We start from the raw sequence: 23,400 nt of genomic DNA on the forward strand, positions 1-23,400 counted from the left end.
GACGAAGCTTTAGGCAGAGTGCGTCCTCTGAACAGAAAGAAAACCGTATGCGAGGTCACAAAGGTCCATCTCAGAGACATTATGACATAAACAGGGAATTTTTTTCCACCCTGTTTCGTCGGGGTGTGTCCGTTTCCCTGTCACATAACAGTGCTTCATAGCGACAGGGGTCACGGTTGATGGCTGGTAGCCATGATGTTATGGGGTCAAAGGATCATGGCTGGTGGCTGGTGAACAGATGGAGGAGACTGTAAACAAAGGCTGGAGTGTAGGCATGTGTTTTGTTCTTTTTTTTTTTTTCGGGGGGGGAAGAGGCCAGTCATTGTATGGAGCTTATCAGGGGAAAGAAAAAGGTCTTTGAACCTTCCCCCCCTTTGATTTCAGCTTCATCGTCGTATTAATGCATGGGAGAGGATATATATCAGCATCCTTGGCACAGTTTGAAACACAAATCCTATATGTGTGTTCATGTTTGTGTGTGTGAGAGAGAGTGTCTGAGTGAAATCCCTGCATTTAGCCGCCAGAAATAGCCTCTTAGGAAATCAATGTTCCTCTCCCAGTGGCGCTGGGAGCTGTCTCCTCGACAATGGAGGGACTGTCCTGTTTCCTGCACCCTAGAGGGGTGATGTGTTTGTCTGTGTGCATCTGTGTGTGTTTGTGAGAGAGAGAGACCAAAATAAATAAATAAGTAAATAAGGGGGAGAGTGTCGGCTCATCTTTGCAGCGGCTCAGTTCTGCACCATCAGCTAACGGGAGAAAAACAAAAGGGCAGGAAATGAAAAATAATGAGGGCGAAAGTAGGCGCTAGGCTAGGCTAGCAGACTTAGCGCAGTCGTACGCGCTCGTAGGTGTGAGTCTGTGCAATCTCTGACATCTGTTATGTGTCTTTCAAAGATCATGTGTTGCATATGCGCCCTCTTGCCAGTTCATTAGGGACCGTTTGTTTAAAATAGCTGTGAGAGGTGTTGATTTAGCTCTGTTTTCGTTTTGGAGGCGGTGGTTTTGTCGTACTATTGAACTGTATTGTAGCGACACCTATTAATTTGGGTTAGTAGGCTAAATAGGTCATGGGATGCATAACAGAAGCAGGTTTGTAATTAATTAGGGATGCCCTGATCAGGTTTTCTTGCTCTCTTTAATGTTCAGCATGAGCCGATCCGAGGACTACACATCCTCCGCCCGGAGATTCATAAAATGTTTTCTTATCTTACTTGTGTTAAGTCCAATAAATGCTTCTGCCAAAGCTAATGCAGTGTTGAGAAGGTGGATTGTACTTTGGCTCCAGAAGCTCCAACAGATGGCGTAAACCTTGTGTTCTCCACTCCAGAATTGTTCTGGTCATCCAGCGCTATGAACTCGCTGACCCTCTCTGGAAGATTTCTCACACTGACTCTGTCTCCAGGAAACTTTTCTCTCCTTTTAACCCATCGCTGTTCTTCCTCAGCCTCCTGCCCATGTGCCAAGGCTTAATTTTCCTGACGTTAGAATGATGCACGCCGTTTCTGGATGCAATCACCACAGCTGCAGGTTTCGGTAAACAAAATGGTGCACGACTCACCTTTTAAACCTCACAGGATTCCAAAAGCAGATAAAACTCCCAACAAAATGCTTCGGTTTGCGTTGCCAAGCGTCCAGTAAATGTCCTCCAGTAAAACAGCTCGTCCACACCAAGCCTTTTATCTATAAAAGACAGAATGTCCACTGCAATGAACATTCACAATTCCCATTAGAAGCTCATATTTTCCACATATTCTCAGTCTTAACTCCAGATAACTTGCATGTGTTGGCCACACTGTGATACCACAACACAGCACATTTGATTGACACCTCGCTTGACCCAATAGACGCCTGTTTACCATATCTTTGGTTGACTCTTAGCATGCGTGGTCCTCAGAAAAAAAACAAATGTGTGAAATACTTATTTTCTGTCATATTATTGTCACATTTGAAATGCTACAGTCATTTTTTAAGACAAACATTATTAAAAAAAGATTAGGCGCATTTAAATCTTTCTTTTTCTGTGTATTCAAACTCATATCACTCAGTGCTAATAGCAGATTCTGTTGGTATATGTTAAAGGAGATTTAAAACATGCCTGAACTCTAAAATGGTGCAGGAACAACTTTAACTTCCTGAGACCCTGCGTCCTTATATGTGGACGTTAAGTTTTAGGTTTGTTGCAGCTTCTTATTCTGCTTTATTTAGACCTATTGTCCTCAGAAGTGGACGCTTTAGTCTGGTTGTATCGATCACAAGACAAAAGTACAAAACCTCATCAAATTCTACAGTTGAAACTTGTTTATTTCTGATTATTAACTTTTCTAGTTTGACATGAGGCGCAAAATTAGTAAATTGTGTCTGTCGCTAATTATCAAATACTCGTTTGAGGACGTTGGAATTTCATTGCTTGCAATTCTTTTTAGTTCAAAGTATTTTTCAGTGACAAACTAAAAGACGAAATAATGAATCAGTAAATAAAGACCACATAGACAGAGAAAAGAGTTAAAAAGAGAAAGAAATTAATAATAAAAGTAAAAATAATAATAAATAATAAACCAAAACTATACATAGCATAGGGTCACTGTCACAAAGCCATGATGTCCCTGTTATTCAGATTCTCTGTGACGGTTAAAAATGTCATTGTTTGCTAGTCTGTCTTTGCACGGCCATGATCAGTTTTTGAAATAAATACTTTTTTTTTTAAATTTGTTAAACATTGGTGACTTTGTTGGATTATACAGTGAAATAATCCCCATGTCCACATATGAGGACATCTTTTTTATTATTATTATTTAAAAACCACCTCCCGTTCAAATATTATGTTTAGTTTTTATGCTTCTTAGGTCTCAAATATGCAGAACAAACAAAAGATCAGGTCTCTGGAGGTTCACATTACATATAAGTTCTTCTTCTTCATCTTAATTATAACTGCAGAAGAAGAGGAAGACGTTTTGAGGCCATTCGTTTTCTGTAGTTTATAAGGAATTTGACTCTGGTCACTTCGTACAGAAAACACAGAATTTAAATAAGCATTAAAAACTAAAACTGTACCACATACAGTAAATTAGGCATCAGATTAGAAGAAATAAAAAGATTGAAAAATAAAGGGTAAGAGTAGAAATATACATATACAGTACGATTGATGCAGTATCTGCCTCCTCTGGCTTTGCTGTGATGCAGTTCTTCTTTGTCGCCATATTTCCTAAATCCAATCTTTTTTTTTTTTAGGCCTGACGGTGCTTTTAGAACATCACTCAGATACCGATCGGGACATTCCTGCTTCAATGCAAACCCATCTAACATCATAACAAACCATAAATAAGCCTTGTTAGTCGTTTACTTGCTGTATAACAAACATCATCTGCAGGAGAAATGTGCCAGTAATGTTTGCTCATGTCTCCGGCGAGTTTATATTCTAGTCTGTGTAGCAGATTGTTGCAGAGTCTCCCTTGTTTTTGTATATTTGTTCAAACTTAAACAAACCTCTCTGTAATTTGATTTGGGGGGGAAAAAAAGTGTGTTTTTGAATATGAGTTCCTTTAATATTACTTCTCTCCATGTGCGACCTCAGCAGAGATAAATCATATTATCACCACGGGGGCCTGAGCTCGAGTAAAACGACATTCTGCCGCTTAAACAGCGGGATGAGGGAGGATGACGACGTAACGTGACTCATGTCGAACCGCGTTTCTGCTGCTTTCGTTTCAGAGGAAATGCGTCAGGAGTAAAAATGACATTTGGAATAAATAATGTCGTAAAGCTAAACGGCTGCATTTTGTCTGCGTTTCAGAACTCCTCGGTTCGGCCAAGAAGGTGAACGTCAACTTCCAGGATACAGACGGGTGAGTCAGCCTCCCTCCCATCTCCCGTCCACTTCACCCCTCCCCCAATTTCACCCTCCTCTTTTTCTCACCTTCAGTCTCTCCAGCCTCTCCCCCGGCCTCCTCTTTCTTCTTCTCCCTTTCTAACACCCATCCCTCCATTCTCTCACAGTCATCCCTTCTCCTTGCTCCCAAATTAGATCCATGTTATCGTGGATCTGTTACTTCTGCCTCCAAACTCGTCTACTGACTCCAGACCAAAGAAATCAACCCATGGGTTTGATTACACAACAAATCCTGGGATCTCTAAGGAACCCGAGGGAACTTTCACACCTGAATTGGATTTGTTGATGTGAACGCTCATGTGAGCACCTTAGCAACTGCATCAGGACTCTGTTGTTTGCGCCTATTGTTTCAAAATAAAACAAACCGTCTTTCTGTTTTCGCAAACCCTCGTTTGGAGTTCTTGGCGTTTTCTCGACTCATCAGCTGGGCAAACTTTTTTTCTCGTGTGGTGTCCGGTCCAGAAATTGGAAGGGGGCGTGGTTAATGCAGAAAAATGCTAGCAGCCGCTCCGTTAGCTCCCATATGCTAATGTTAGCAGTGTTGCCGCTAATCTCTCCCGGGTAGGAATCGCCAAGACTGGCCACCATCCGAAAATAATACTAGTAAGAGTGCCTCTCACACATCTCCCACAATGCTTAGCGTGTGTGACGTATGCTGCAGTGGGAGGGGCCTATGAGGACTTCCCCAGAGACCTGACCAGAACGAGCGAGAACAAATTCCTCACTTCTCTCGGAGTACGTAACAAGCTACAGTCCAGTCCAACAAACTCCGGAGCCGTCGCTTTTATGTCAAAGCAGGTGTATTCCTCAACTTTTCGTTTCCTTGTTTTGCCGAGTCGCTTGAAGGCAGCATTCAGCTTCTTCCTCTAATCGAGGCGGATCCACGCACACCAAGGACCTGCCGAATGTGTTCCACACGCTCTCGCTCCATCAGTTCATCCGCGACGCTCGATTGTTTGCTCGGCGCAGCAGGAAAACAAGGGCAGATAGAAATGCAAATGTCTCCAAGTGTGAGTCACGCCAGCTCCAGCTCCTGCGAGGATAATTCAGAGAGCTGAGCTGAATAAAGTGGCCTCTGTAAAAGATGAAGATCAAACGTAATCCTCGTAGCGCGGCGTTTCCACTCCGAAGTGAAACTGAGTGTAATCCAATTAGCGTGTTTGCTGTTATTGCCTCTTTGCTCCCTAATTCCTCCGCCTAGCGGAGGCCGCTAGCGTGGCCGGTGTGTTTGTCTAGTCATGAATATTGTTTCTGTTTTTTTACATGCATTTAATGAGTCTGCAGATTCATTTACTCTTCTTGGCAGTCGCTCGGAGACTCTTAATGAACTCACTCTTCATCGTCTGGAGTTTTCTCATCTGTTGTCGGCGTTTGCGCGGAGTCGCGTTTCCTAAGTGGTGTCAGTCCGCCGGTGTTGCACCGTGATTAAAAACAGCGGGGATCCAACGAATGCCGGTCAGTAGTACTGTGTCATTGAGATAATTAGAAAGCAGCAAAGTGTGGAGAGAAAAATGAACCCAAACGAGAGAAAGCTCGTCACGTATACACATTACGACATACAGCAGTGTGCTTCACAGGAGACCAGCAGTGTGACAACAACAAAACACTTAGAGCATGAATGTTGCTATTTATAAGCCCCGATGAGGACGTCCCTGTTGAGTGCATTGCAATTATATAATGTGGTTTGCACTGTAGCACATGTGTTTGTACATGGAGGTTAACACAAACACAAAGGATAAATGGTAAATGGTCTTGCTTTTATGTAGCTCTTTTCTACCTATTGGTACTCAAAGCGCTTTGCAGACATGGACGCATCCACCCATTCGCTCACACAGTCACGATGCCATGCATTGGGCGTTGGAGTAGTGGTTCAGTGGACTGGTTCGTGGACTTCTACCTATGGAAGGAGGCCTTTCTGGAAATAATTCTGCGTGAGGAGACAGAATATAAATCGGTAATGCACAATGGACCGAGAAGTTGGAGGATAAAATCAAAATTTACAGAAGATACGACCAAAGGAAATTGGGAAATCTGAAAATCGCACCTACTCTTCCAATGAAATCATTGGTTACAGGGAGAAAAAAGAACAATCTGCAAACTATTTCTAGACTTACATGGTTCAGGGTGTAGCCACTGATTTCCTGAATCACTATGATTCCTATTCACAGGTTCCCTACTGGATTTGATTTCGGTTTCAAAACCATTTTGCTTAAAACTAAATTTTGTCATTGTCATTGTGTCTGTTGAAAAAGTCGATACCGAGTCTTTCGTATCAAGATCGATTCAGATCACATAATCTTTTTTGTAAAGCCCATTCCTACGTTGGCATATATTACTCATTAATAAATCATCATTGTTATTTGTAGCATATTCATTCATTTCCGTCTGGCAACAACAGACACTGTGCACCTGTCTATTTAGGCTCAAAGCTCAAAGTCGACAGAGCGTCCTGATGCAGACAAGTTAACCGAGGCCGCTTGTCGGGCTGTGATATGCAAGATGCCGTGTATAGACGGTTTTCATCCATTTTTAAACAAAGCCCGACCTTGTTTTGACATGGGGTCAGTTCCCCTGGAGGAACAGTCCCATAATCATAAATAAATAGTGGTCTGTCCACCCACTGCTAAATACCGTGGTTTAGTCCTGGAAGGTTATCGCTGCCTAAGCAGTGAGAACTCATTTGGACGAGAGTGAATCAGCTGGGCTCAATGTCATCGCTGCACAAGTCAGCTTGATTTCAGCTCTTCATTCATTATGCAGATTTGTTTGCAGATTTAAAACGCAAATGTTCACAGTGTACGTTTGTAATGACCGACCCGTGGTTGGGACACTAATTATCAGGAGGATAAACGATGCAGAGTGACCGACAAAGTTAGGAAAGCGTTGATGAAGGACATGACAAGCAGCGGTGAGTGGTGCTTTGCAGGTTTTTAAAACGTTAATCAAATTGCCTGAAACAAAGGTGGGTGCTGGGCAGCTTTTAAGGAAACCGTGACAGTGTTTTTATTCAGGATAATTGGATATAATTAGATTGATTTCATGCATATTAATCCAATAACTACACTGTGCTAGGGTTAGGGTTAGCGTTAGCCACTTGTGAAATCCCAAGCTTCCACTCAGCTGCAGGTTTCATTCTTCCGTTGTTGCAGACTGGAAACCGGCTACAAAGCTTTTGTCGGGAAAAGTTTACCTGACGGTCTTTGCTTCGGGAGCTGATTGTGCTCCTGCAAAGATAGTGGGGGGGGGGGACTTTGAGATGATCCACAGAAACCTTCAACCCATAGGACCCAAAGATACTTGATCAGTTTTGGATCTAGTGAATTTTGAGGTCAGGTCAACACCTTGTGCTGTTCTTGGTGTTTTATTGAGTTGTTCCTAAACCTTTTTTGTGGCTGCATCCTGCTGGAGTGTCGTTGCTATGTGGTGGGGGGTGTCTGCTCTGGTCTAGATGGGTGCTTCATGTCTAAGTAACATCCACATGAATGAATGCCAGGTCTAAAAGTTTCCCAGCAGAACACTGAGCTGTCACAAGATGGTTTAAATGTTATTTACTTCTCCTCTCTGTGGTTTTAATGTTGTGGCTGATCGGTGTATATGCACATTTTCTCTTTCTATGCCAGGTCACTGTTGGTCTGTACCACTTTCAGGAGGGGACGCTCGTCTAAAAACGCTTACACTCACTCACCTCAGCGCTCAATAATAAATGCCACCAGCCCACTGGGACTTTTTCTTTTAATTAAAACTCAGCTACTGTTTCCACAAACTCAGAAAGCAGAAGAACTTTTTTACAGGATCTCAACCGACTTCGGCTGGTTTTTGGATTTTTCTTTCCTCTGTGATTCCTCGGGGACTGAAACTGAAATAATGAGACTCTCGATCAAACCTGCGTTCTGAGCGCTCGCTGCCTTGAAGTCGAGAATTAGCATTTGATGTATTTTACTGTTAACAGATGAATCATCTTAACGCGCTGCTTAAAAATGTGCCACGGTAACCACCGGGCTTTAGGTGTGAAAGAAGAAGAAGTCGTTTCCAAAATAGTTAACAACCGCTAACACGACAGGCTCTCGGTTGAACTATTGTCGACATGTGTGAAGAACAAACTGGGCAACACACCCATTTATTTATATATATATTTATTTATTTATTTTTGCTGCTGCAGATTGACGCTGATGAGCAAACAGACACAAGACCTTGTGATATATGAGCCAGGAGCCGGCGATCACACGCTGTCATGCATACGAATGTGTCGAGAGCACACGAGGTTTACATGTGTATTGTCTTGTCTTGTCTAAACTGCACAGCAGCAGATGGGAGAGAGGAGTGATAAGACGCGTTGTCGTCCTTCCTTTCATCATCCTTCCCCCCCTCCTCTGTCCAGCATGTGATTGTTGGAGTGGTGCGCTGTTTGGAAAGCCTACAGGCATATGAAGTCTCTCTTTACTGAAAAATAGGTCAAACCGTGTGTGTTTGTGTGCTGTGTGTTTGTGTTTGTGTGTGTGTGTGTGTGTGTGTGTGTCTGTGTGTGTGTCTGTGTGTGTGTGTGTGTTTGACTCAGGTGAAAACCAGTGGGAAGCTTGAAATTAGCTTATGTGCAAAAAGAAAATAAATAAATAACAGTGGTGGGGGAGTGAGTTTTCATGAGTTTTGTTTTATTTTATTAGTCAGACAAAACACCAACTCACCAGAGGTAAGAAGTATAGATAAAGATATTATGTAGGTATTATTATTTTAACTTTTTCAATATTACTTTTGCAGTGGGAAACCACAATACAACACCATACAATACCATGCGATACAATACAATACAACACTGTACGATACCATAAAATACCGTACAATACCATACGATACCATACCATATGATACGATATATGATATGATACCATACCATACCATATGATACGATACTATACAATACTGTACGATACCATACAATACCGTACGATACCATACCATATGATACAATACCATACCATATGATACGATATATGATATGATACCATACCATACCATATGATACGATACTATACAATACTGTACGATACCATACAATACCGTACGATACCATACCATATGATACAATACCATACAATACCGTACGATACCATACCATATGATACAATACCATACAATACCGTACGATACCATACAATACCGTACGATACCATACCATATGATACAATACCATACAATACCGTACAATACCGTGCGATACCATACGATACCATACCATATAATACGATACCATACAATACCGTACAATACCATACAATACTGTACAATACCGTACGATACCATACGATACGATACCATACAATACCGTGCGATACCATACGATACCATACCATATGATACGATACCATACAATACAGTGTGATACCATACAATACCGTACGATACGATACCATACAATACCGTACGATACCATATGATACAATACGTTATGATAAAATATAATACAATGCGATGCAATATGATATGATACAACGCTTCACGTCTAGAGCCGATACGATTCAGCGCGGGAGGATACAGTACAACACTGTTTGACACAACACGATGGTTCAGAACATGACAAAATATGATATGATTCAACGCTGGAGGATATGACACGGTATGATAGGACATGACACAACCCAATAGGACTCGATGCGATGCAATACAGTATCATACAATACGAAACAAAACAACACAGGAGGACACGACACGGTACAGTACATTTGGACAACACAATACGATACAATATGACATGAAACGACACAACACTATTTGACAGGACACAACAAAAACAAATACGATGCGATTACGATCTGATCGATATGATACAACACAACACAATACAGAACACAGACAGAACACAACATAACGCTGTACTATTCAGTTTGATACATGTTAATATTTCTGTTCCAAAACAGTTTTCGGTTCCAGAGTTTTGTGGTCCTTCAGCAATATTTTCACCTCTGGTTTCAAATCTTTCATGTGACTTCTGACTTATCTTTTACATCCAACCAGCTTATGTTCATCTTTGCACAGTCTCACAAGATTTGTTGTGCGAAGCCAGTCTCGCGAGAGTGTGGCGAGATTTATCGTTTTTTTCAAGAAAGGCTAACGGCTAGTTAATGCTATCGACTGTGGTGGCAGTTTTTCTTATTCAGATTCTATTGAAACACAACTTTATTCCAGAATAAATGGTTTTATGCCAAGTCATTGCTGCGTTACAGTCAAATGTTATCACCACGTCTATGATCTGAGGAGGCTTCGCTGCCTCCAGAGCTGCTGCGTGGATCCGTTTCAAGAACAGGATGCACAAAATGGGAACACGGCGACGGATTTATGGAGGAGAATAGAGGAATGGATGAGCGGCGAGGAGGAGGAGGAGGAGGAGGGAGCTGTGATTGTCACCATGCTGAGGAGGCGAAGGATGGAGACAGAGAGAGAGATGGATTCGTGTGAGAGGAGAAGAAGAAGAAGAAGGAGAGGGAGTGTATAAATATTGTATGTCAGGTTTTACTACTTGGCAAAAGCAAGGGTTTCCCCTCCCCTTCCCCCAATACATGCATCTCCCTGGCACACTCCACACACCGCGGTGTTTTACTCAGCCGGCTGCAGCATTGTGTAACGGTATCCTGGTTTAACCCCAGGAGGAGGAGATGGAGTCATTGTTGAGATGCGGATGACGAGTTTGCTTTTATTTTCGTTCAGTCAAATAAAAGGATGAGGACGGTTCAGTGACGACTTCCCCTACACTAATAAAAGTTCATCAAATACGACTTAAATACGTTTTTTTACGCTAAAAGTCTGTTCCCTGACTTTTGTCTTTAAGGCAGTAGCCTGGACACCAGACGAACCTCCTACCCTGGAAACCTTGGTGGAAAGTTGTTGTCATGTCACTTTGTGGGTGGAACTTTCAATTAGTTTTGGGTCAATCAAATAATTTTGGAGACGGACACTTAACGCTGATTAAGGCGTTTGTCGAGAAGCATCGTTGCTCTGATTGGTTATGGCTATTTTGATCACCAGGCTGCAGCTTTTACTTCACATTATTTTCTATTCTGCGTCATAATTCTCTCCGACAGCAACCTTCACCTTATGTGCATGCTCATTTCTTTGTCACCCCCCACCCTCACCTCCACCTCCACCCCCACTGCACCTGGAGTTTCCTTGATCCCAGCTCTGGACCCAGCTGCAATACATCATCATTACCGAGGTTGAGTTATGCTCGGCGCAGGGCTGCAAAGTGCACCTGTGAAATCAATATCATATTTTTCTAGTCTACATCCATCGAGGAGCCAAATTAGCTGCGTGTGTCGGTCTAGACCGATCGGCCATAACATTAAAACCACCGACAGGAGACCGTCTCGTGACAGTTCACTCTTCTGCTGGGGAGCGTTTGGGTCTGAAATTAATGTGGATGTTATCTAGATATTTACCACCCGCCTACACCAGACCAGACACCCCCACCCCACACAGTAATGACACTCCTTGATGGCAGCAGCCATCCCCAGTAGGATACAACCACAAAAACACTTTAGGAACTACTCGAAAAAACGTGAAGGACAGCACCTCCAGGCCTCCAGATTCACTAGATCCCAAACTGATCACATATCTGTGGGATGATCCACAGAGACCCCTCCCCTCATTCTTTGGGAACCCAAAGGCAACCACTAAAGGTCCATGTCAATATTTTTGACGAATCACAACTGTTTTGGAGGCACAGGGGAGACCTGCACAATACTAGGAAAGTGGTCATAATGTTATGTCGGATTGGCGTAGAAGAAGGCTAACGTAAGAAAAGTTGTGAGTTGTTTTATTTTCAGCTACTCAACTACTTGTCCAACATCAAACAACTCACAAATACCATTAGCTAGCTAGTACCACGTAGCATTTAGCATCTAAAGAGAAGGAGGAGCCCAAAAACAGAGCTAAAAAAACATGTAATACTGGCATTCAATACAACAAGTGGACAATACATGACTCTAAATGGATGCTAATGTTAGTTTGTATCGTCATAATGTAATGTTACGTTGTACTTTTCCTATGAGACGTTCAATCTTTAACAGTGAGTCTGTTACAACCAGTCACACAGAGGATCATGGACTCATGTCAGTGCGACGAGATGATGACATAATGCTTTTCCTCTTGTGCGTTCTATCTCCAGCCATCTCATCTCATCTTTTCCTCTCTACTCTGCAGCTCTGCGTTAGATACACATCAGATGTTTGCTCCCTAATCCTCTGCTATTAAATCTATTTGTCATGCTATGCTTCGCCATTATCGCTGACCTGCGAGAGTGTTTACGTGTGTTTTTAGCTCGGTGTGTGGTCTGGTGGCTTATAAAAAAAATACAAAAAAATAAACAAAACACAAAGAAAAACCCAGGAACGGCAGAGCTACATTTAAAAAGAAAAAAATCCTAAACAAATAAATGTTGAGGTTGAGTTAACCCTGATTTGTGTGTGTTGTGTTACAGGTTTTCTCCGCTCCATCATGCGGCTCTTAACGGGAACCTGGAGCTCATCACTCTGCTGCTGGAGTCTCAGGCTGCTGTCGACATCAGAGACCAGAAAGGTGAGTTTTTATTTTATTTTTACATATAGAAAACATTCACGATACAGCTCAGTGTGCGACGTGATGGATGCGTGTGTGCAGGTATGCGGCCGCTGCACTACGCCGCCTGGCAGGGGAAGGCCGAGCCCATGAAGATGCTGCTGAAGTCGGGTTCGTCCGTCAACGGCCAATCGGACGAAGGACAGATTCCTCTCCACCTGTCGGCACAGCACGGCCACTATGACGTGGTGAGTGATCCTCAAATAATAAACTGTGGCGGCCATGTAATTTATTTTATTCACGGCAAACGTTCTGAAACAGCAGAAACTGGAATAATTTATCATTTTACTGCAGATTTTTTATTAGAACAATCAAAGTTTGAGTCATAAAACCTACGAGAATTAATCACTCTACAGTTCTCAACTCTACAAACCATTTTAACATCCTTGGCTTTGGTTTTTCTGCATCTTTAATTCTTAAAACTCTCTCTAAGTGTTAACTTAGACAAAAAAATACTTTACAAACCAAGATTTTTAAAATGATTGGTTCAATCAAGGCTGATCTTTTTTACTTATTTATTTTAAGTCTACCATAAACTGAAACCAGGTCCCTCTAGCTTCTTATTCTTCGTCACTGGCAAGAGTTCAAAAAGCATCAATAAAGCAGAAGACGTCCCTTGGACATGTGACATAGTCAGAGTCGTATATTAGAGGGAGTCTGGCCAACTCAAATCATGGGCGCCATTAACAGGCCTGTAAATGTTATTGTCAACGTCTGTCGATATGTAAAAGGCCCTCACTTAAATATCCCAGCGTCTACTTACGTTGAATATCTTAAAGTTTCCTCCGTGTTTTCCTGATCTTGTGCTGGAGCCGTAGGATGAGCACTGTGGCCTATTTTGACTTTTAATCCAATTTTATTCTTCTTTTATTGCCACTTCTCTATGGGTGAATATTGGTTAACTTGGATCTATTTAACATGGCGCCCATAAAACACGTGACCAGCTCAGAACCAATCAGCATGGAGGGATAGCTCAGACGGTCCATTCTTTAGTTGGTCAGACTCTCTCTAATATATGGCTCTGGATTTAGTTTGTTTCCACCGCCCTCTAGTGGCCAAAATACCAAGTATTGCAGCTTTAACGCGGCCTCTGAACTCTCAGAGGTGTTGGCAAACAGTCATTGCCCTGTTTTTGTTTTGTTTTTTTGATTGATCTTTGCTGTAGCATAATCAACTCCAAATGGAGTCGTTTCAGACCAACTTTCAACCACAAAAACATATGTAAGCGGGGAAGTTGGTCTGGCTTCCAGGCTAATGGTTTGTAGCTCCTCCTAGCTTCCTAGCCTTCCAGCTAATAGCATATTTTTCAGGTCCCCCCTTTAAATGACAAATACAGACTACTGCCACTTGGTGGTACGAAGAGGTATTTCATTTCATGCATGTACAGATCCTATGTGCTAGCTAGCTAGCCATTGAAGTTAGTCTTTATGGTGCATTCAAGTTCACTAAGTTCTTATTTATTTACATGGACAAAACCCCGTGAGATTCCTCTGATGCTGTATAAGAGAAAAGATGTTTAGGAAAGATGTAAGCTAAAGCTAAAGAAAGTTTATATTTTACATTCTGGTCCAATTAGGACAAGAAATCGGAGGGATACACCGCAGTGCTGCCGCAGGCTTGCCAGAGAAGCAACTATGAAATATAGCAGACTCAGTATGGCAGCTCTCATACCCTAGAGGACAGCAGAGCGGGGCGTTCACAGGCTCCAGAGCTGAAAAACCCATGACTTCTGTTTGATTAAATATCCATGATTTATACAGGGAAACAAATTGGGGCTGGAGCTTTAATCTCCAGCTGCTCCCGGTGTGCGAGGACAAATAAATAAAAAATTACAAAAACTCACTGCATATTAAAAACTGAATCATTTAACATCTGCTGTTGCAGAGGAAAGGGGGGGAAAAACATTTTGAAAGACATTTGCCTTAAAGATAAGGATGGTGATATGATATTTTCATTTGAGGGACTCAAAAGGGAAACTAATTTGGTGTATTTTCCTAATTCGTTCCGTTTTTATGGTGCATCACGATAATGAAAGCAAAATGAACTCGTCCCCGGGGTGAAGAAAATTAATCCTCATGAGTCTTTTGACTTTTTAACCGCTCCTTTTCTTTCACTTGATGCCACGGTGCTTGTCTTAGGTCAGTCTACAGGGACGAGCTTCTGTCTCTACATGAAAAAAAAAATCTTTATCTTCCTTTAAACAAAAGTTATAAACAGCTCAACCACAAACTTCAGTCAACCTACAGGTGGAAGTTTGGTTTGAAGCAAGCATACAACTGTGTCTTAACAAAAAAAATAACTCCCTGACTATTAGCCTCCATTTTGTTAGCATGGGTAGCTTGATTAAATCTCCCCTTCTAGCTCAGTTTACAGGAATTAGTTCCTGTTTCTACATGGAAATCTACATGAAATCTCTTTATCTTGTTTTGATTGTATTGTTTAGTTAGTTTAGTTATAAACTTTTCATCCATAACGTTAAATCCACCTAGAGATGGAGACAACTTGCTAACAAGCTAGCAAGCTAGCCCTTGTGGTATTCACAAACTCAAAAGATGTTTTTAGAAATGATTGAGGTGCATGGTAAATTAATATATTATTCAACTGTGTAGAATTTTATCATGTGTTTGAGGGGAGTCGTTAGCCTGCTAAACTGTTAGCTTCGTGGCTTCGAGACGCCAAAAGTCACCTAGCGGAGGTGTGCTCACAATTTACGGCTGATGCTAGCACTTGAAATCCAAACATCTTGTGTACCAAGTCTCACATTATATAACCACAAGGGAAATATATCTTCGCCTTTATTTGTGTGTAAAAGTCATAAATTTATTTACTACAACATCCAATTCACCTACAGGCAAAATGAATTTGCTAACAGCTAAGCTACAAGCTAGCTCTTGTGGCAAACATCACATTGAAAGTGGACATTTTTGGTGTGGCTCAAATTCATGAGTGCTCCAGAAATGTTTGAAGTGGATGGTGAACTGATGTATTATTTAGTTTCATTTGAAGCATATGACGTGGGTGACTTTTTAATCTTGAGAAGAGGTCGTAAATATGCACTCCATGACTGCACATGCTACATGATATTGTGTCAACACGACTACATTTCTCAGGTTTCTCCAGCTTCATCATTTGCTTTAAGAAACTAAAACCTTTTTTTAATTTTAACAAAGAGACCTGCAGCTAGCTGTAGCCAACACTTAGGGGTTATGGCAAATCGTTGTTGTTGAATGCCTCTAAGTAAATATCTAAAATTAAATTGATTACCAAAAGCTGTTGTAGCCATCTGCAAAAAAGACACAAACTTACAAAGCATCTGTTGCTATATTTTTAGTTATTAATTTTAAAATGCAAAGCCACAGTTTCACTTCATGTTTCTGTTACATTTATAAAAATAGCTGCCTATATTTGACAAACCTGTGCTTTTCATTTTTTTTTTGTGGTTGTTGTTGTACCAGTCTGAGATGCTGCTGCAGCACCAGTCCAACCCGTGCATCGTGGACAACGCGGGGAAAACCCCTCTGGACTTGGCCTGCGAGTTCGGCAGAGTCGGGGTAAGAACCTGTGATTTTAACGGTGTGAGCTGTAGACGGATCCGCATCGGTTTCCACTAAAATGTGTTGCGTTGTGCACACGTGTGCAGGTGGTCCAGCTGTTGCTTTCCAGCAACATGTGCGCTGCTCTGCTGGAGCCCAAGAAAGGAGACACGACCGACCCTAATGGGACGTCTCCGCTGCACCTGGCGGCCAAGAACGGACACATAGACATCATCAGGTACAAACACACTGTATCTAATGCATACAGGGGGCCCGTGACTCCTAGGGGCTCAGCAGAGGTACTGCAAGGGGGGTTGCAAAATCTTTGGTTGATTAGACATTTTTATACATATATATTAAATTTCTTTGAACACAAATTAACATGAATCCAGCATCTTGTCTTAAAGGGATAAGGGATATGTTAATATAGAATAAAAATGATAAAATAATATATATTTATAAATAGCACTAGTTTTATATTAAAGGCATATAGAAGGTAGGCGGCTGCTGAGGCTGCTGGTAAAACAGATGTGCGACACAATACTAGCAGAATATGACTCAAATACAGAGGAAGCAGAATAATATAACAAACGTGCATGTGTGCATCAGTCTAGATACGAAATACATTTTGTAAACTGTTGATGTGAGTGGAGCTCCACACGCCGCTCCACTCCGTCACACTAAATGTCAGGTCATTATGAGGTTATCTCAGCGGCCTACATCTGATTTCTGTTTATATTTTTGCAAAAAACCCAGCACGCTATTAGCGCGGTGATGTCAGCTTTCATCCCAGATCTTAGCAGAACAGTGAATAACCATTTTTTTTTTTAATTATTATTCAGGTTCTCTGCTAGTTTTGAAGTAACTCAGCAGGTCTGTGTGTGAGGATGCGTTGGTGCAGATGTGTGCATGGCAGCGAGAGATGAGAGAGGACGGCGACTAAGGACGGATAAGAGAGAAAGGGATAAATAAAAAAAAAAACTGCAAAGAGATAGCGGAGATCAAAACAAAGTGGGAGAATAAAGCTTGTCATAGTTGATAGAGCCGAGCTCTCTTGAAGCTGGAGCTGATAAATGAGGCTCATTAGCCAACGGGCGGCCGTCTGTGGAAGAAACACGCCAACGAGTAAAAGGAAATTATGAATTCTCCGTCCAACCCTGTCGGTTTACGGGTAAAGCTGGTGATGTTTTCTACTCATCGTCAAACAAATCCCGGTAAAAATAAAAATAAAAAATGACGGATTAATGCTGCAAACGAGCGTGGCCTCTTTAGCCAGTGATGAATTCTTCTTTGCCCGCGCTAGCGGCTCAGTGGCGGTGACGGAGCGCTGCTTACATGTGTGTTATAAATAAAACGTAAGTGGATACTTTACTGCGCAATGATGGCTCATATTATACGAGCTGTGTCTGAAACGTAGAAACCAGCGACTCTGATAGACTGAGCCTGCAAATCGAAGCAGTAGAAGCCGCATTAAGTCGAGTGAATGTACTCGATTACTTGTGTTGAATTACATTCGTCATTTTTAAAATTATTTTATTCTGTTTACTCAATTCATTTCTGCATCTCTTTTCCTCCTGTATCCCTACGCGGCTGCATCTGTGTTTCTCTTGACACTTCTCTCATCCTTCCTCATCCTCTCAATATTTTCTTTTCTCTCACTCACTCTTTGGCCTTTCATCTCACTTCCAACTTCCTTCCTTTGCTCATTTCCATCTCTCTCTCTCATCTATCTCTCTTTTTTTTTTCTGTCCCCCTGCTGCCTAGGCTGTTGATCCAGGCCGGCATCGACATCAACAGGCAGACCAAAGCAGGCACTGCCCTGCATGAAGCTGCCCTCTGTGGAAAAACCGAGGCAGTGAGACTCCTGCTGGACGTAAGTGGAACATTCATCAAAACGTTCCTGCATGACTTCAGTCGTTGTCCTCCTCCTATCTGGTTTAAGATTATTTATGTTTCTGTTTTTATTTATTTAAAAAGGACATTGCACATTAATCTAGTTTATAGTAAATGTGCCGGTGTTAGCAAGTTTGCTAATTTCATTTTTTCTCAATATTTTTTTCCAATTTCGTGGTTGTTTGTTTTAAGAACCATTATCATATCTGTGAAAAAAAAGTTGTTAAAGTTGTTAAAACTTGTGTTAAAAAACACTCATTCATCATTAGCATGGTATTAGCCATTAGGCTAGCTCAAAGTTAAAACAAATGCAACAAATACCAGGACAATGGATGACAACCGAAGCAACGTGCAGGATCTTACAGTGAACGATATCTGTAAAAGAAAGTGTATCCCTAGGAAGTTGATTTCAAGACCAAACTAGATTCCATATGTTCACAAGTGTTTCCAATCAACGCAATTAAGACTTACAGAAATACGTGTAGAAATACAGATGTTCTCAGTGTGTAAACATGGATGTAGTGGGAGCTGATGTTACACCAGCATGAAGCCCAGAGTTGCAGCTTATTTTCTTATATTCTTTGGAAGCCTTGGGAACTACTACATGTTTTAGATGTAGCAGAGGGACATGTTTTCTGAGGCCTTATGTCTGTTTATGTATTTTATATATATCCCAAATCTGGAAAATCCCTACATCCCCATGTGATGAAATGAAGACCCGGTTATGAAAAGCAGTGCTAAGCAGCAAGAGACAGATGATCTAAAACGACCCTTTTGTGCCGGCGACATTAACATGCCATGAGGTTCATGAAAACAAAAGAGGCAATATGTTTTAATGGCTGTCCCAGCACCAGAGAAATTACTCTTGCTCTTTTAGATGCCCTCCAGCGGAAGACTTCGCCCCTGAAGCATCTTTGGACTGAATTCATCTTTGTTCGTTCGGCCTACATTTGATTTAAATGTGATATTGCTCAGTGCCGTCCCGGGTGATGAATAGGAAGCGGTTGTAATTAGCAACAGAGCCACAGGGAATTAGGTTTATTTTCTGTTGACGTCAAGATGGTAAATGATCACCTCCCCAAAGTGTTTTAACAGCATTCAGACACTTTCACTGATGAGTCACTGGGTTGTTTTGCATATAGTTGTATAAACTGAAGCATAAGTAGCGTAATTCTCATTTTGTTCTAAAATGATAAATGATACCAATGGTGTTTCATCTGTTGACATGCTCTGATGTTTCTCTTCATGTCTGCATAAAATAATTAACGTAATAAACTAATAAAAGGTCTAAATGCTGAAACCGTCCTCCTTTCTGTTGTTGTTTCAGAGTGGAATCAATGCCACTGTGAGAAACACCTACAGTCAGACTGCTCTGGACATCGTCTACCAGTTCACTGCAACACAAGCAAGCAGAGAGATCAAACAACTGTTGAGAGGTAGGACGGATGGATGGATGGATGAATGATTGGTGGATAGATGGATGATTGGGTGATTGGTGTATGGATGGATGTAGGGATGGATGAATGGATGGATGATGATTGGTGTATGATGGATGGAAGGATGGATGGATGATTGGTGGATGGATGGATGGATGATTGGTGGATGGATGGATGATTGTCTGAATGCATGGATGAATGAATGGATATATGAATAGATGGATGGACGGATCAATGGATGATTGGTGGATGGATGGATATATGGAGGGATGGATGATGGATGAATGAATGGAAGGATGGATTGATGGATAAATGAATGGAAGGATGATGATTGGTGTATGGATGATGGGTGAATGCATGGATGAATGGATGGATGGATGGATGGATCGATGTATGGTGATTGGTGTATGAATGGATGGAGTTATGGATGGATGCATGATGGGTGTATGAATGGATGGATGGATGAGTGAAAGGATATATGAATGGATGGATTGATGGACAGATGAATGAATGGATGATGAATGGATAGATGGATGATTGGTGTATGGATGGATGGATGATTAGTGTAGGGATGGATGATGGATGAATGAAAGGATATATGGATGGATTGATGGATAGATGGACGGACGGATGAATGAATGGATGATTGATGGATAGATGAATGACTGGTGTATGGATGGGTGTATAGATGGATGGATGATTTGTGTATGGATGGATGGATGGATGGATGATGATTGGTGTATGAATGGATGGAGTTATGGATGGATGATGGATGAATGAACGGATATATGAATGAATGGATGGATAGATGGATGATTGGTGTAGGAATGGATGGATGGATGGATGGATGAAAGGTTTTTTTCATGTGACAAACAAAAGTACAGAAGAGCAACACTGGCCAGTTTTACATGGAGACTTCTTTTCTCGTTCCGATTAAAACCTTTGCGTTTGAAGGTTTCAGATCAGCTGTTTACATGTGATGTGATCTATTCCGATCTGATGTTTACATTTACTGCTACTTTTCATCTGAGCTTTTACAGTTTTACAGTTGTGTAACATGCACAGATTGATGAAAACATCCCGTTCTTCTTTTGAATGGAGGTTGGCAAACGACTTCCAGGTGCATTACCGCCACCTACTGAAGTGGAGTGTGGATCTGGATCTAAATCCTATAAAATAATCCCGTGACTGATCTTGAAGCAGCAAAGTAGCTGCTATTGCTTTTGTTGTTAAAGCAACAGTTTGATTCTGATATCCGCTTTTGCGTTGCCTTAAAGCAGCCAGTCTTCAGGGTTTTCCAGCGGTTCTGAAATTGTTCCACACTTTGGTCTATCTCAGCTTCAATTCATTTTTGATGGACCTTTTTTAAACAGTTAGTTATTTCTATTTTTTCCGCTGTCTAAGCGTGCAATAACGTCTAGTTCTTCCAGAGTTATTAAAAACAAGCTCTCCGTCGAGCCACAGACCGGTTGAGGAAATACCACTTGAACGTCTCCAGACAGAGCATGTGCAGATAAAACGGAGCCTGACTTCATTCAGATTCATTACTTTCGATCGGTTTGGGAAAAAGAATATTCTACCCCTGTGAAACCGAATGAAATTACATTCAGTTTGGGCCTGTTTATTCTGACTGAGGTGTTTATAAAACCAATTGTAATCAGAATATATGTCCCCATGTAAACCCAGCTACTGAGTTTAAAAGACTGAGACCACTTGTCTTTAAAGCAAATGCAAAGCTACAGTTAGTGTTTCATTAGCGTTAGCTTGGCACAAAGACCAAGTCTGGTTTTGTCCAGTGGTGACAGCGTCATAGTTAAAGAGTTTTCCTTTCATGTAAAGCCATAGAAATGTTATTGGTATTCACAACTAAATCATATATAAATAAAAAGCTAATTAATTCCTTAACTGAAAAAGGCAGAAATGTATGCTCCTGATTTTGATTTTGTTGCATTGGCCAAACCGTACGTAACAAGAACCACTGTCCAGAGTGTGATGTGAATAAAAAACACTGTTACTGTTTCTACCTCTCAGACGCGTCGGCTGCTCTTCAGGTTCGGGCTTTGAAGGATTACTGCAACAACTACGACCTGACCAGTCTCAACATCAAAGCAGGAGACGTCATTACGGTAACGCACACACACAATGGTCACACTTCATGTCACAAAACACAACACGACATTACAGACACACTAGGACATTATTTCTAAGTCAGTTTTTTCTCTTGTGCAATACTAAATAGTTTCACGTCTTAAGGGCATTAGAAATCATTTCAGAGCAGAATTGTCTGCTTTTTGATAATGAGCTGGTGAATCATGAGCACTTTTAATGGCTGCTTAATTGCTTGAACCATTTTAAATATCAAAATGACTAATACATAATTGTTATCTGCACCAACTCTTCCTGTAAGTCCTTCTTCCAGCCCCTAGGGGGAGCCTCGATATGAATAAAAGCTAGTGAGCTTATTTAACACAACTCCAAAAGGCCGTCCTGATTGTGTTAGCCTGTAGCTTACTCTCCCCTTTTTTATGTGTTTATTAATGATTATGCGAGTGATTTCAGCATTTCTTGTTTACTACGAAAATTAATGCTTGACAGAAACATGTATTCACTTGACACGCTGCAGTCTGCCCACCATTTATTAATATTCATGAGCAATTATGCAGCCTTTGGGTACTTATTACTGTGCCTCAGCGTCCTGCCTCTGGGTCTGAATGAACAACGTGGCCAACGACTGAATGACTCGGAGGATTAGAGACGACGCCAAGTGCAGTTTTCTTTTGTGTTTTATTAGTTTGACAGAAAATTATTTTTCACTTTCTAAAGCTAATAATTACCAAGAAATAAAATGACAACTTCATACTCATCATATTACCATTTTGCACCACTGGCACTACACACTGTTGCACTACTTGCACAACATATTGTCTCTATGTGCTTATTCTCTTTATAATATTATATCTACCTGATAAAATCTAATAATAAGTGTTAGTTATATTACTAAACCAGTATGAAAGCGACTTGTTTGCTGCTTTACCGAGAATCGTGTTTTTCCATGGTGGATCCATCAAATGAGACTGGTGAAGACGTTCATGCAGTTGCACCAAACATTTATTCACAATCTCCAAATTAACTAATCCAAAGGCTTTATGACCTTAGCCGATTTAAACACACATTTAAAGTAATCATATAACTTGTATGTATTAACTAAACTCGCTCACATTTTGACCATGGAACCAACAAAAATGACAAAACCGAAACAAATAAAAACAAAAAAAAAAAATGGCTCTAACACAGTAGCTAATTGAAGTTTGCCAACCATAACATACGAATTGACCACCTGACAGGTTTTGGAGCAGCACCCCGACGGACGCTGGAAAGGCTGTATCCATGACAACCGAACAGGCAATGACCGGGTGGGCTACTTTCCGTCCACCATGGTGGAGGTCATCAGCAAGCGCACAGGTATGTTCGCCTCCTCCTACGTCGTGTGTATGTGAAAGCACGTCTGGGAATACATATATACACATATTCGGACCGAACACAGATGAAACACTTGAGGAAAGATAGAAGAACCGGAAAGAAGAAGAAAAAGAAGAAGAAGAAGAAGGTGTCAAAGAGCTGGTCAAAAGCGTTTTGTCTGAAGATTTTCCTGGATAAAAGCAAGCTAGTTGTAACAGAAATTGCCTCCAGATTTACAGAAAGTAGTGTTATGTAATGGGAACACACAGCAGAATCATCCATTTCACGCCATTCAAGTCCTCATTGTTGCTGCCAAGCATCAGCTGCTGAAGCTTCATGTTTCTTTGCGTAGATAAAAAGGGTTGAAATTCGTTAACTGACAAAATTCTCACTTCAATCGAGGAAATATGATGGTTCCATTAGCATCTGGTTAGCGTAGCTCAAATGAAGCTTGTGGTCCGGTACATAAAATATCTGGAGTTGCAGCGTCAGCCATTGCTACGTGACTGTTGTTGTCAAGAGGCAACAGAGGCTAACAGTTTAGCAAGCTAATGGTGCCATAACTTCATGTAGTAAGTGTCTTTTGTGG

At 41.3% G+C, this 23,400-nt stretch overlaps 1 protein-coding gene across 6 annotated transcripts in view; it reads left to right on the forward strand.

The window, feature by feature from the left end:
- Positions 1–23,400, forward strand: part of caskin1 (CASK interacting protein 1) — a 100,251-nt gene that overhangs the window by 49,289 nt on the left and 27,562 nt on the right. For all 6 annotated transcript variants that reach the window (XM_047571498.1, XM_047571499.1, XM_047571501.1 and 3 more), the window contains exons 2-10: positions 3,791–3,842; positions 12,354–12,451; positions 12,533–12,678; positions 15,946–16,041; positions 16,131–16,261; positions 17,788–17,896; positions 19,244–19,352; positions 21,384–21,478; positions 22,697–22,814. In XM_047571498.1, coding sequence (XP_047427454.1) covers positions 3,791–3,842; positions 12,354–12,451; positions 12,533–12,678; positions 15,946–16,041; positions 16,131–16,261; positions 17,788–17,896; positions 19,244–19,352; positions 21,384–21,478; positions 22,697–22,814 — 954 coding nt within the window. The remainder of the gene's footprint in view (positions 1–3,790; positions 3,843–12,353; positions 12,452–12,532; positions 12,679–15,945; positions 16,042–16,130; positions 16,262–17,787; positions 17,897–19,243; positions 19,353–21,383; positions 21,479–22,696; positions 22,815–23,400) is intronic.

This window comes from Mugil cephalus, chromosome 20, assembly GCF_022458985.1.
Source record: "Mugil cephalus isolate CIBA_MC_2020 chromosome 20, CIBA_Mcephalus_1.1, whole genome shotgun sequence".
NCBI classification, from domain to species: domain Eukaryota; kingdom Metazoa; phylum Chordata; class Actinopteri; order Mugiliformes; family Mugilidae; genus Mugil; species Mugil cephalus.